At 56.5% G+C, this 14,042-nt stretch overlaps 1 protein-coding gene and 1 long non-coding RNA gene across 5 annotated transcripts in view; one reads left to right on the plus strand and one right to left on the minus strand.

Annotated features, from left to right (window-relative positions):
* Positions 1 to 615: 615 nt before the first annotated feature.
* The window catches only part of NECTIN1 (nectin cell adhesion molecule 1), a 96,112-nt gene continuing 82,685 nt past the window's right edge, over positions 616 to 14,042 (plus strand). The window contains exon 1 of one of the 4 annotated variants that reach the window (XM_072918297.1): positions 616 to 1,397. In XM_072918297.1, the coding sequence (XP_072774398.1) occupies positions 1,316 to 1,397 (82 nt within the window). In that variant the 5' untranslated portion in view covers positions 616 to 1,315. The remainder of the gene's footprint in view (positions 1,398 to 14,042) is intronic. The other 3 variants (XM_030290722.4, XM_030290723.4, XM_012570741.5) reach the window with 3 other exon arrangements.
* Positions 3,802 to 5,976, minus strand: LOC140680531 (uncharacterized). The gene is made up of 2 exons (XR_012051892.1): positions 5,775 to 5,976; positions 3,802 to 3,997 (listed from the first exon to the last, which is right to left on the minus strand). It is a non-coding gene; the product is annotated as an uncharacterized lncRNA (long non-coding RNA).

Genomic DNA, 14,042 nt, shown 5'->3' on the forward strand with positions numbered 1-14,042 from the left:
GCTGAGCACCTCCTTCTCGAGAGATCCACAAAGGCTGCGGCTGTGTCCACATAATAAAGGCTGCTCCAAAGCTCGGCGAAAGCGCTGCCCCCTCCTCCCGTGCATCACCTCCCGTGCCACTTCTGCATCCCCTCGCTCCTCAGCGCGCACAGAGGGTGGCCACAACGAGCTCCTTCCTTCAGCAACCCCCAGGAAAACGCTGTGCTATCCACATCCCAGCCCCTTCGGATTGCCGCTTTAGCTTCCACGTATTTCCCTCGCATCGCGCAGGGTGAAAAATGTGCTCGGCTTGGGAGGTGCGTGTCGGGCACTGCCAGAACCGCGGCCCGGGCGCGTTCGGGCGTCCGAAGGGAATTCAGGAACAGCCTCAAGTCCACAAGCGGCGTGCGGCGAGGCAGGAGCACCTCCGCCAAGCCACGGCGAGGCGCCCCGGGCTGCGCGGCGCGGCCGGACGCGGCGGAACAAAGCCCAGCTGCCGCCAGCTGCCAACATCCGGAGGGGCGGGCGGCGAGCCCGGCCACCCGTCCCCGGGAGCGGCCGGGAGAAGGGTTAACGCTGCTCCCTCCCTCCGCCGAGCGCTGACATCACGGGCCAGGCCCCGCCCGCCTCTGTGTGCGTGAGTGCGAGCGCGGCCGCCGAGCCCCGCACCGGGCACCGCACCGGGCACCGCACCCGGGCACCCACCCGGGCACCCCCGCCCCGCGGCCGGCCCGGCCCCGCGCCCCCCGCCCGGCCATGGAGCGCCGCGCCCGGCCCCGCACCGGCACCGCCTGAGCGCCGCCGGGGCCCCAGCGCAGGGCGGGCAGCGGGCGGGGGCTGCCGAGCCCCTCCGCCGGAGCCACGGCACGGCCGCAGCCCGCCGAGGGCTCTGCCTCGCCGCTCTTTATTTGTTTTGCCTCCCCTCGTTCTTTTTTGTCAGGGGTTTCTTTTGGGTGATTTTTTTTTTTTTTTACACTCTCTCGCTCTTTTTTTTTTTTTTTTTTTTTTTTTTTTTTTTTTAAAATCGCATTTTTTCCACCCTCCCTTTCCCTCGTCACTCGCCCGGGCTCTGCGGAAGGAAGCGCCCGCGCTGCCCCGCGGCCGGAGCGCCCCGCGCCCGCCCAGAGGGTCCCCGCGGATGTGCGGAGCTCCCCCCGGAGCCCTCCCGCCCTCCCGCCGCCTCTTTGTCCTCACCCAGCCACGATCTTATTTTTATTTTTATTGAATTTTTTATTTTTTTTTCAAGCAGACCTGAGCATCACCGGGGGCTGGGAGGGTGGGGGGGCCCCGCGGCGCTGCCAGACCGACCCCTGCCCATCGCTCTTAAGGAACTCTCATGGCTTCACGGCTGCAGACAAGTTGCCGTGCATCGTGCTGGACTATCGGAGTTTGCATCCTGGCAGCCGCGCTCCTACCAGGTGAGCCGGTCCCGGAGGGCGCTGAGCTCCGCCGGGGCGCTGCGGGGCTGGAGGCAGCCCCGGCGGGGCTTTGCGGGGTGCCCGCGGGGGAAAGGGGGTGCGGAAGGGTGGGATCGGCGTTTTGGGGTGCGCGCCCGGGTCTGGAGCAGGTGTGGGAGCATCTGTGCGAGGCTGGGAGAGAGCCGGGTCCGGAACAACACGCTCGTTTGTTTTGGAAGCAGCTGCAGGCAGCGGGCTCAGGAGCCCTGCGAGCCGAGGCCGTTTGTTTGCTTTTTGGATCGAGCAGCGTCTAGCGAGCCGCAGCAGCCAGGCTTCCCCGCAAAGGCAGCCACGAGGCTGGGCACGGAGCGCAGATGTTTCGGGAGGAGGGATGGAGGGTTTGGGCTCTCCAGCATCCCCAAAATCCCCGCTGCCCTCCGCACGCACTTCCCACGGGCTCCTTTGCGGAGGGGCTGGACCGCTCCCAGCTTTCAGCGCTGCCTTGGAGCTTGGCTGCCTGATGGCATCTCGTTCATCCCTTTGGTTCCGATCCATCGCTTGGGTTCTGTTCCATCTCTGGAACGGAGGAGATGGGCAAAGATGCGGAAAGATGCTGGCTGGAGCCACCCGGGCGGTGGCAGAGCAGTCCGTGTGTCCCTTCCCTGGGCTAGGACTTGCCCCGGGCGAGTGACCCACTTCGGCGAGTGCCCTGCGGGGACTCATTTATTCTGCTCCAGTGCAGAACGGGTTAATGCCATCCTGGAGGGCTTTCCGGGAGTCGGAGCCATGGAAAGGGGATCGGCAGTCTGCGTTTACAGCTTGTGAATGAACGGAGAGATGCAAACAGAGCCGGTGTTTTGCCTTTTTGGGGCTCGGCTGCTGGCACGGGAGCGGATCCAGCCCGTGCCTGCAGAAGCGCTGGGATTGCAGCTGGAGAGAAGTCGCGGGGAAATCAGGGTGGAATTGCGTCCTCTCCTCCCAAATTGGCGTCCCGGGGGAGGCTGGCTGGGCTGGGACACTGCCATGTGGCCCCAGCGAGCGAGGTTTGGGCCACCGGAGCAAATGCCAGGGCCCAGAGTTCCAAAAACGGGGATGCGATAACATCAGGACACGGGAGATCAACAGATCACAGCGACTGGATGGTCTGGTTAAAATGGATGAGGACAGAGATGGAATGGGAGGAGGTGGTGATCCAGAAATTGGGGAGGCTGTGAGAGGGAAGAGGTTAACAGGGTGATGAGAAAGCAGGGCTGGGTGCACCTCGGTATTCCCAGGACAAAGGGATCTGCTGTGCATTGCAAAAATAGGTGAGGAAGGGACAGCCTCGGGCTCTCTGCGCTCCTCTGTGCTTGCAGGCAGGTGCCTGGCTGAGCTCTGGCTCCTCACAAGGAGTCTCAGAACTTTCCATGTCCTTCACCTGCCCATCCCTCCTCATCCTCCCACCCTGCAGGAACCTCTCCCCACAGCCCCGGGCAACTGGAGGGGCAGCAATGCTGTGAGGACTGTGCTGCCTAAACCAAAAGGACTTTGTGCTGCCCTGGGAATTGCTTTCACCAAGGAGACACGCAGTGACCCTGACACAGCCTGGCATCTCACCTTGTCCTGCCAAGAGAGACTTTTTCCCTGCATTTCTCCTATTTTTGGCCGTTCTCAGGGCTGTGCTGCCAGCAGTCAGGCGGGCTCGTCTCCTGCCACTGCAGTAGCGTGGTGGCAGTTTGTCTTGCACTGTCCCACTCTGCCAGGATGAGCCAGTGGTGCATCTCGTGGTGCCTTGCCAAGGCCGGGGTACAGCCAGCTCCGCAGTGTTCCAGGAGGAGAATCCTCCCCAAACCCTGGCCCTGAGCAGCGCTGCCCTGCAGCCTGCGTGGGCGAGACTCTCGGCCCGACCAGTTTAGTGGTGGGTGCACCACAGCTGCAGGAGTGTCTGATCCTGGATATTAAATATTCATTAATTCCTTTTTTTCATTCGTCTGGGTGCTGTGGATGGACCCAGAGCTGCAGGGAAGGACCAGCACAGTGCTGCACAAAGCAGAGTCTTTAGCAGAGCCCAGGTCTGGATGCCTTAGTGAGGCACGTAGTTCCTCGAGTTCACAGTGCATTGTGCCAAAATCATATGTATAAACATATATAAACATATATAAAGCTGTATTGAAGCTCTGAATACAGACCAGCTTGCTTAACTCAGGATCCTCTACTACAAGTGAATTATTAGCTGTGGACTTGTTGGAAAATGTGGTTTCATACCCAACAGTTGAGAAGAATCAGGGCAGTGCCTGCTCTCTGGGAAACCTTTCATGTCCAGCTGATCAATGCCATTTCATTCTGTTCCCACCCACCTCCTCCTTCAGAAAATGTTAGCTTTTTTACTTTGCTCTGATAAGGGAATAAAAGTTCCGCCGCTGTAAAAGCTGTAAGGAGTCTCGTATAAAAATCTGCTTTACAAATTATCTTTAATGCGAGCAGTTCAATCGTCCAGAACGGATTCAATTCGTGGCTCCTGCAGCCTTCCATGCCCATCCATTTGGAACCAGGTATCAACTCACGCTCCATTCAAATATTGATATCAACAGGGGTTACAGAAAGCCGTGGGGGAAGGGGAGGAGATATCCCAGGCAGCCGATCTGCAGAGGTTAAGAACACTTGCAGTTAAATTTATGCTTCACAAGCCTTAACAATCTGTCTGTTTATCCCCACCGTGGAGCTCCTGCAGCTTGAGATGCAGCCACACAGAGCAGAGGCATCATCTCTGCTGGTCCTGCCCCTGCACATCTGGGCCTCTGCTGCAGACAAATTCCTCTCTCTGCTATTGCTGGGCTACCCCTGATCTCCCCAAGGGGCTGGGAACACTTGGCAAAGTGCTTTGAGATGCTCCACGGGGGAGAGCAGCAGAGGTGGCTGGAGCTGCTTTGAGAGCTTGAAAGGAGCATTGAGTGAGCCCTGGTGACCCTGCAGGGCTGAGGTCAAACTTGGCTGCAGCTGGAGGGAGGGTTCATTTTGGGGAGGTACAACAGCTCTGTGGAGCGCTGGGAAGAGCCAAAGCGTGTCACAGCAGGATCTGCTCCATCTTGTACTCTCTAGAGCTGCTTTAATATCTCAAAATTGCTTCCAAAATACAAAAAAAATGTTGCCAGAGTCTCCTTCAGCCTTTGGGTTGAGTTCTTGGTTGTTATTTTTTGCTTCCCCCGCCACCTGCCTCCTCCCAAAACTCACAAACAGCAGCATCAGGCTATTTCAGGAAGCAAAAGCGTGTCTTTGACTGATTTTTCTCTCTTTAAACCTCACTTAAACCGACCGGTCGGGTTTTACCCCGGCGTGAGCGGAGGAGCTGCTGCGTGTGTCAGCGTGGGTGAGGCGCCAGGCTGGGGCAGAGCAGGGGGTGTCTGCCCCATGGCACAGATGCTGTTTGCTCCCTGAACCAGCAGCAGCCATCAGGCAGGAGCTCCAGCCCTGTCCCATCCACAGGGAGATTCCAGGGGCACATCCAGCACCACATCCAGTGCTTGGGGTGAGCTGGTGGCCGAGGGGATCCTGGCAGAGCCTGGCACATCTCTCCTTGCATCACCCCTGCAGCTGGAGCAGCCACAAAAAGCCAAGCTGAAAGGGAAAGGGAGGCACCACAGGGCTCCTTTGAGCAGGGCTCACACCTCGGCTGAATCATGGAAGGAACCAGAAGAGCCGGTTGTCCATGACCTGCTTCCCAGGCCTGGCTGCCACTGGCACCTCGTGCCCTCTGCTAGTGCCACTCAGGCTGGGGACAGCCTGGGGGGACAGCAGCAAGTGGCCTCTTCCCACCTCTTCCCACCTCCAGCAGACAGGGATGGGGTAAACACTGCAGGAAAAAGGGGTTTAATCACAGAATCCACAATGATTTGGATTGAAAGACACCTTAAAGATCATCTCCTCCCAATCCCCTGCCTTGGGCAGGGACACTTTCCACCAGACTGGTTTGCTCCAAGCCAAAAATTTTGGGAAGAGCTGGAGCTGGGCTGTGTGTGGGGGTGGCAGGGGTGAGCTGGCCAGTGCTCAGGAGGATGGCCACAGTCCTCAGGGCTGCCCAGAAAGGGTTTGAATCTTGCAACATCCTTGCCCGAGGTGCTGGTGGCTCTTGCTCAGTCCTTTTCACAGGCCAGCCAGGCTTATCAGTGCAAAAAAGCAGAAACAAATGAGGGAGGGACAAAGAAAGGTACTCCAGTCTCCCAGCCCCTGGAGATGCTGCTTTTTCAAATAACGTCAGATTAAATCAGGGCAGCTCTGCTGAAGGGTGAGCTGGTGCCGCCAGCCACTGGAGCAGGGACCCAGTTTGCATTGGAGACACCTCTTTGTGTTAATTAGCAGAGCTCAGCACGGAGATTTCCCAGCCCTGAGCCCACAGCAGGTTTCAGGTGAAGTTTTGTTTACCTGAGGAATCAGAGGTCTCATGGCACTGGGTATTTCTCCCAGGGCAGGATTGGTGCAGGCTGGATTGAGGCATGTCCCAGCACACACCCCGGGTTTTCCAGGGGAACCCCTGGGCTATGGAGCAGAAGAAAACCTGCTCAAAAGCTGAAGTGGGAGAGAGGAAGGAGATTTTCCCCGCTGTCTCCTCGCTGGGTTTAACGTCCCTTCTGTGTCACACGGAGAAATGGGAAGTGAAATCTGCTGTTCTTTGCAGTGTGTGTCACTTTGTGTGCCCTGTGCTGTGTCCCAGCTCCCTTGGGGACACGTGTGGAGCCCAAACTCCTGCTGCCCACTGAGTGTTTGTCCCGTCTGGGCACATCAGGGCACACCAAGAGCAGCTCCTGGCCATGGGAAGGGGAGACAGCTCCTGTCCCTCGCTGTCCCCAGCTCAGGGAGGCACAGAGGGTTGGCCAGAGGTCTCCTGGCATGCCAGCAGCTCCGTGGGGTGCTGGGGATGGGTGGGAGGAACTGCCCCAACCTGATGAACCATCTCTTCTCCATTCCCCCACCACAAAGCAGCCTCTGCAGGAGGTTTCTAATCCTGCCTTGACATTTCTGGGTGTGATGCAAGATGGGAGCATTGCTAAGCACTGTCCACCCAAGTCTCCTCTCTCTGCCTCGCTCTGCTGCCCGCCCTGGCCCCAAGCCAGACCAGCTGGGGACTGCTGGGCAGCACTTCAGCTCCAGGTGTGCAGGGAGAAGAGCCCAGGAGAGGCAGGATCAGTGTGATTCTCCTCCCTGGGAGTTAAAGCACAGTGAAGGGCTTTTCTGTCCTCCATCCCAGCCTGTTTGCCTTTCTAGCTGCAGGAAACAGCAAAAGTGCTTCCATCTGCTCCCAACCGTGCAGGGATGCTCCAGATGTGGTGCAGGACCTGCAAATCACATCCCTGCCTGGGAGCAGAGGCAGGCACCAGATGGACCACCTGGCTGGCAGACAGCAGGCTCTCCCAAGCCTGCTCAGGCAAGAGGACTCAGCCTCCACCTCTCTCCCCTGCAGTTCTCTCCCCACCTGCAATCAGGCTGTTTTTCAGGCTGGTTTGCTTCTCTTGTGGAAGATCCACTCCTCCCTCCCTCCCCTGTGCTGGAGAGGGGCATCAGGAGGCACAGCCAGGAGTGGCAGAGGGTCCTGTGATCATTTCCAGCCTTCCCAGAGCCATTCCAGCACAGCACCTGAGAGCAGAGACATCCTCGTGCTCCGTGTGTGGCTCCAGGCAGTGAGGCTGCTGTGTGCCGTGTGGGTGCAGGGATTTCACCTAAGAATTGTCCTAAGAGTGTCTGCTCTCTGCTCTGAGGTTCTCACATGTGGCAAAACCAGGCTGCATTTCTTATTCCCTCACAGGACACCCTCTGCACCAAGGGGAATTTCATTTCTTATTCCCTCACAGGACACCCTCTGCACCAAGGGGAATTTCATTTCTTATTCCCTCACAGGACACCCTCTACACCAAGGGGAATTTCATTTCTTATTCCCTGGCAGGACACCCTCTGGACCAAGGGGAATTTCATTTCTTATTCCCTCTCAGGACACCCTCTGCACCAAGGGAAATTCCATTTCTTATTCCCTGGCAGGACACCCTCTGCACCAAGGGAAATGCTGCTGGAGCAGCTTTCCACTGAGCATTTTCCCAGCCCAAGGGCACAGTCTGGGGGCAGAGTTCTGCCTGTGGGCTCAGGGTCTGATGCTGAAGGGTACCAGAGGCTGGTGTGACTCAAGAGCAGAGCTGTAATTAGAGGTTGTGCTGAGTGCCCTGGCAGAGCCAAGGGTTACAAATGATCCCTGATGGGCACAAGTCACAGACCCAGGGGAGAGTTTGATAGCAGAAGCAGGGGAGGAGAGAGATCAGAGTTTCTGTCACTCTCTGTTGCTGGTTTCTGTGCAGAGCAGCCTGACACGGGGTGGTTTTGCTGCCCTGTGAGGAGCTGTGGCACTCAGGGCAGAGGGAGCAGCACGGGAGGGATGAGCCCTGCCCTGCCCTTGAGCAGCCCAGCAGGAGCCTGGTGCCAGTTATCAGCTCTGAGTTAGCAGCTCCGAGTTATCAGTCCTGTGGAGTCATAACTCACCCTCACCCAAACCCACGGCCCTGATGGAGGTTCCTCTTGCCTTGAAACCTCTCCTAGAAATAACCCTCAAAAGCCTGCAGCCAGGAGGGCACTGCACTGGAGAATTACCTGCATCAAGCTCTGGCTACATTTTTCTTAGGAAGAGGCATCCAAGGGGCTTTTCTTGGGCTACACAACCAGCAGAGACCCCTTGGAGGCAAGTCCAGAGTCTTGTTCCCACCAGTGCTGATGGCCTTCCTAATGTGGGGGTGCCAAAACTAGAGGAAATGTTAAGGATGGATAATCCAGATCAGTTTAGGAACACACAAGAAGAAAATCTCCATACAAGGGGTTGTATTTCCTTTTTCTTGTCTGTCTCCTCACTTAGCCAAGGCAGCGTTGTTCTAAGGGCTGGAAGAGCAGCAGATTTGGTGGTGCAGCACTGCACAAGCTGCTCATTCCTGGGCCTCTTTGGGCCCTTCCCTGGTCAGCTGCAGCAGCAGAGTGTCTGGGGCTGTGCTGGAGGAAGGGACACGGGGCAGAACCGGGGCTGTGCCCGTCTCTGGCCGCTGAGGATCAGGGATGTGCTGCATAGCAGCATCCCTGCCATGCTGTAATTCACATCAGCTGCCAGTTTCCATTGGATACAGGACCCTCTTGGCTCTGCCAGGCTCGGTGGAGTGCTGGATATTTTACGTGGGAATGGTGAGTTTATTTTCATGTGCAGGGTGCTGAGGGGAAAGGGCAGGCGTGGATCTCTTTACTCCAGTTCAGCCCCCCAAAATCTGAGTGCTGTGTGAGAGGCCAGGAGCTCTCTGTGGGTGAGTTTTATGGAGAGACTTTCCCCAGGGATAGGGCTGAGCTTTGCCAAATTTACCTTGAGCTGTGATTCAGTGAGGACCCTGGGGAAGAGGGGGAGGCCTTGTGGGGATCTCCTCTGCCAGGGAGCGATTGCAGAGCTCTGATCTTTCCAGGAGGCTTCTCTGGGGGTTTGCTGGATGCTGTGATGCCTGATGGGTGTACTGGTGCATCCCTTTGGAGGATGGATCCCATCAGCTCCTACCAAAGCGAGTCCTGGGGAGGGAGAAAGGCTGGAGCAGAGCAGAGCTGGTAAAAGGGGAATGTTCTCTGTGCCCAAGGAGGGAGTGAGGAGCAGGACTGAGGGAAAGGAAGGATGCAGTGCTTGCAGGGAAAGGCAGTGCCCTGAGAGCCAGGCTGGAAACTCTCACATCCATTCAACCCGTGCTCAGTCAGCTCTTGACAGGATTCCCTGGATGCCCACCCAAAAATCAGCTCACATGGGTCCCCTCCAGCACCGACCAACAGGAGCAGACGAAGGATCAGGGAGGAAAACTGGCCTGGTGATCCTGCTCCTGTTGATCCATGGATCCCCAGCTCCAGGGCTCAGGGGTCTCACCAGGGCTGGGACACTCCCCTGGGACATCATCCCAGCCACAAGCAAGAGGGACAGGGCAGGAGTCACCCCTCAGGATTGCAAGATTTGCATTTGCTGCTGATTCACTTTGGAGCTGGAGCAGCAATTTGCCAGTGAAAGAACCTTTATCCCCCGACTCCCCCAGTCCTTCTGGGATTTTGATTTCTCAGCTCACAACAGAATGATGGTGGTAGCAGTGAATTCTCTGGGGCTAATACTGCCAGCTAGCACACTATAGAAAGAAAATTCTTTATTTGTTGGCGTGGCTGGAACAGACTTTGGAAAATGTACCCTGATTTTTAAATACCCATTTTGCCTGTGGTGTAAATACTAAAATGTGTTTTTTCTCCCCCCCCCATTCTCTCTCTCTCTTGGAGTTTAAAAATATCACCAGCCTGGGGAGGTGCATCTTTCACTGAGATTTATAACGGCTGCTCTCAAGTGATCTGGAAAATGAGCCTCCCTCTGCCCCATCCAGCCTGGCACCTTCCAAGAATTTATTTCCTATATTTGCACAAACCTAAGAATACTTAAAAGGCTGCATCTCCACCCAAGCACTCTAATTATTTAAGTTTTGTTTATGGCCACTCTCAGGGGAGCTGGCTACGTCCAGGCTGCTGATCCCTCCCTCCTCTGGGTAATTCAGCCCTGCATTGCTGCTCTTTGATAATGGCCCACAAATCACGGATGCTGCACCATTTGCCCAGGATGGATCACCCTGGGGGGAGAAAGATGTGCACGGGCTCCTGGGTGGGCAGAGCTGCTCAGTGCCCTGTGCCCGTGCCAGGCTGCCTCGTGCCTTACCCACTGATCCCTGCCCACTCCTGGCTCTGGCAAACACTGGGAATCTATGGCTGAGGCAAGGATGCCATCCTGGGATGGCAGGAGGCAGCGAGGAAGAGGAAGGAAGCTCCTTGCTGGGCTCTGCTCACCTCCACAACCAACCTGGGGCTGCACCCCCTGCCCACATCCCCATCCCTTCCTCCCTTTGGGGGGTTCAGGACAGCTCTGCCGTTATCCTGCTCATCCAAAAGCTGGAGTTTGGCAGTCAGGGGCTCTTTTCCCAGCCCTGTGGCAAAGCTCCCCAGCCCCAGTGAGATCTGAAGGAATCTGTAGTCTCCTGGCTGCCTCTGCTCCTGTCACGCTCGGTGATAAAGAGAGAGAGAGATTTTGATTACATTATGACAAGCGACAGAGAGATGGAGTGAAAGCTGCAGCCTGCCTGTTGTAATTCCAATTAGCCCAGAGCCTGGCAGCTGTATTGATCCCAACTTTGGATGGGAAAACCATTCCAGGGGTCCCTGGGGCTAAGCACAGGGACAGCTGTGGGGCAGGGAGGGGAAGAAAAGCCTGTTTGTAATGGGGCACTTGAGCAAGTGACTGCATTTCACCCTCCAAAATGCCACAGCCAGCCTGGTGCTGAAGCTCTCTTCTGGATTTACCTCAAAATCTGTGCTGCAAAACCCCCTTGGGGTTTGTGTGTACCTGCAGGATGAAGCAGGCTTCTCACTGTGCACCTGGGGTGAGTTTAGCAAGGCTCAGGTCCTTCCCTAGACAGAATGGACCCAAATGAAATAAATCAGCATCCAGGGAGCAAAAACCCAGGGCTGCAAGGGAAGGGGGAGCTTCCCTCTCCCACCTGGAGGAATTGCTGAAGGTCAGAGCTGAGGCAGGCTGGCAGGGCTGTGGGCAGGCTGTTTGTGCAGAGGCTGTCTGGGCTGTGCCCTCTGTGTGCCAAAGGGGAGGACTCCAATTTGCAGTTTTGCAGGTATTGATCCGAGACCTTTCACTGCCTCTGAACTCACTTTGGAAATAAAAGGCTGAAATCACTCTCCTTAAGTACATATATTCTTTTGTATTCTTGACATTTCAAATGCTGCCGTGCCCGTGGAGTACCTTACAGTACCTCGCTGGAAAAGGAAATATCTGCTGCCTCACACCGACTCCTACCAGGCGTGAATCAGCTTTTACTTACAGGAAAGAATGGCCTGGAGGTGATGGCAAAGGCAGGCTGAGCTCAGAAGGGCTGGCAGCGTTTCCTGGCTTTGCCACGAGCTCCCTGGAATATCCTTGGCCAGCTCACTTCACCTCTGCGTGCCTTTCTTTCCTTGGCAGCAGCTGCTGGGAGCTGTCCCTCTCTGCTCTGCTCACCCTGCCCCGTGTCTGCAGCGTGCCTTGCACACCTGATCCTCCCCATCCAGGCAGGAGACATCTGCAGAGCACAGGGAAAGGTGACTCCCCTTTATTTGGACATTTTCTCACAGCAGCTCCTTGCCCAGGGAGTTTGGAAGGCAGGAAATGCTTTTGCACAGATCCACGTACAAATATTCTGTCAGTGCAAACACTGGGCTCAGTTTCTGGCTGCTCTGGGCGTGGGATGTGGGGCTGACATCATGGAATTGGGTGAACGTGGCCCACTGGCTTCCCTGCCTGTTGAATTCAAAGCTCTCTGGATTTCTTGCTCTGCTGGTTTTGTGTTCAGCTCGTCTCTGGTTTGCAGGAGAGGGGTTGCAGGAGGGTGAGAGGTGTGGGCTGGACATCTCAGCAATTCCCTGCTCCTTCCCACCCACAGCCTGGCTGCTTGTGGGCAATGCACCAGGAATGGCTGACCCTGTCCTTGGGTCTGCCCTGGGTGCTGAGGCAGGAACGTGTCCTACCATGGCAGGAGGTGACACTCATGGTGTCCTGCCATGGCAGTAGGTGACACTTGTGGTGTCCTGCCACGATAGAAGGTGACACTCATGGTGTCCTGCCATGGCAGGAGGTGACACTCATGGTGTCCTGCCATGGTAGGTGACACTCGTGGTGTCCTGCCATGATAGGTGACACTTGTGGTGTTCTACCATGGCAGTAGGTGACACTCGTGGTGTCCTGCCACAGCAGGAGGTGACACTTGTGGTGTCCTACCACGATAGAAGGTGACACTCGTGGTGTCCTGCCATGGCAGAAAGTGACACTCATGGTGTCCTGCCATGGCAGGAGGTGACACTCATGGTGTCCTGCCATGGCAGAAGGTGACACTTGTGGTGTCCTACCATGACTCCACACAGCAGTGGGAGTCTCCAGGCACCTGCAGCCAGTTTTGCTTTCCCAAAAGCTCCCCACACAGCTGTGAGCAGGATTCCCGGCACTTGAGTTGCCCCTGGTAAGCTGCAGATAACAGAAACACCCTTTGCTGAATGAAAAAGCGCTTCCTAAACTCCGTGGTCCTTCCCCCAGGTAGGGATGGAACCCAGACCCGCTGAGCCACCCAGTGTGAGCCTCACATGGCACCGAGTGGCTGCCTCAGACAGCAGATGGGTTCAAACAAGTGTCTCTGTGCTAGAAAAGCTCTCAGTCTCTCTCCTGGGTGAGGATGATTTCAGCCATATGCGAGTCTTTGGCATTGCAAGGCTGGGAGAAACTTCCCTGGGAAGAGCCACAAAGAGTCACTTCATTCTGTGGCCAAAGGAGCTGCAGGATTCACTGGAGGAAGGAAGGGAGGTTCACTTCCAAGCAGGGAAGCAGCAGAGTCAGCAGCTGCCTCCTGCCTGCCCACGGAGTCTGTCTGCATCCTCCTCCTCCTCACCCTGCAGCCCCAGTGCACCCCAGCACCCTGGGCTGGGAGTGTTCCAGACTGGGGGAGTTATTACAAAATCCTGGTCAGGACACAGAGACAGAGAGAGAGAGAGGTGGAGGGTTTAAAGTTCGATAATTGTTAATTATTACCCAAGCTTCCCAGGAGACTTTCTGGGAAAAAGACCTGGCTCTCTTCTGCAAAGGTGTTTTGTGGAACATTAGTCTGTCCTGGCCACACTAAACCCTTTTGCTCTGCTTCTTTCTGCCTCCTGTGGGATTAATAAAGTGCTGCTGGAGAGTTTCTTATCTCAGGGCTGAATAATGTTTGCAATACAGGGAGGGGAGCTCTGATCCGGGAAAGGGAGCAGAGGGCAGGGAAGAGGTGGGCTCGTGGGGCTGTGCAGAGACAGTGACAATAACAGAGGCTGATGGTACCAGGAAGCCAGCTCATCTCTGTGTGGATTTAAGAGGAGGGTCTTCCACTGATACTGCAGCTTTGGACATGCAAATTACACTGAAATTTGGATAAAGTCATAAAGGACATGAGGGATTATCAGAACTTCGCAAGCGTTCCAGACACCAGCAGAAAAATAAATACCAGGGAATCCCCTTGGGAAGGAGAAGAAGCCCCAAAAAGGGGCGCTGGTGCTGCCAACACACCCGATGAGGCTTTGCTGCCCTTCCCTCTCTCCTTTCCCAGGCTGGCAGCCGAGCAGAGCCCGCGGGCCAAGGGCCACGCCTGAGAGGCAGGACGGGCTCCTGAGCTTCCCACGGGTGTGGGCTGGAGCCGGTTGGGCCGGGCTGGGCCCCCAGGCCAGCACCCAGCACCCCTGGGAGCGTGCCAGGGCCGCGGGGAGGGAGCAGCCTGGCAGGGAAGGGAAGGCTGGAGGGGTTCAGCCTCCCAGCGCCATCATCTCCCACCCTGCTGCCCCTCCTCAGCCCCTCAGGACCCTCAGGAACGCTGCTTCCCAACCCCAGAGTCTGCCAGGACTCCATGGGCGAGGAAAGTCCATGTGTGACCCTGGGGAATGGGGACAGGGCTGCAGAGCTCCCCCGCCATGCACAGGGGTTTGTGTCAGCAGGGAGGTTGGGATGGTGGTGGTAACAGCTCCAAAAGTGGTTCTAGAGTGAGGTTGGGATGGTGGTAACAGCTCCAAAACTGGCTCCAGATTGAGGTTGGGATGGTGGTGATAACA

This window comes from Taeniopygia guttata, chromosome 24 (genome assembly GCF_048771995.1).
Source record: "Taeniopygia guttata chromosome 24, bTaeGut7.mat, whole genome shotgun sequence".
In the NCBI taxonomy this organism is placed as follows: Eukaryota; Metazoa; Chordata; class Aves; order Passeriformes; family Estrildidae; genus Taeniopygia; species Taeniopygia guttata.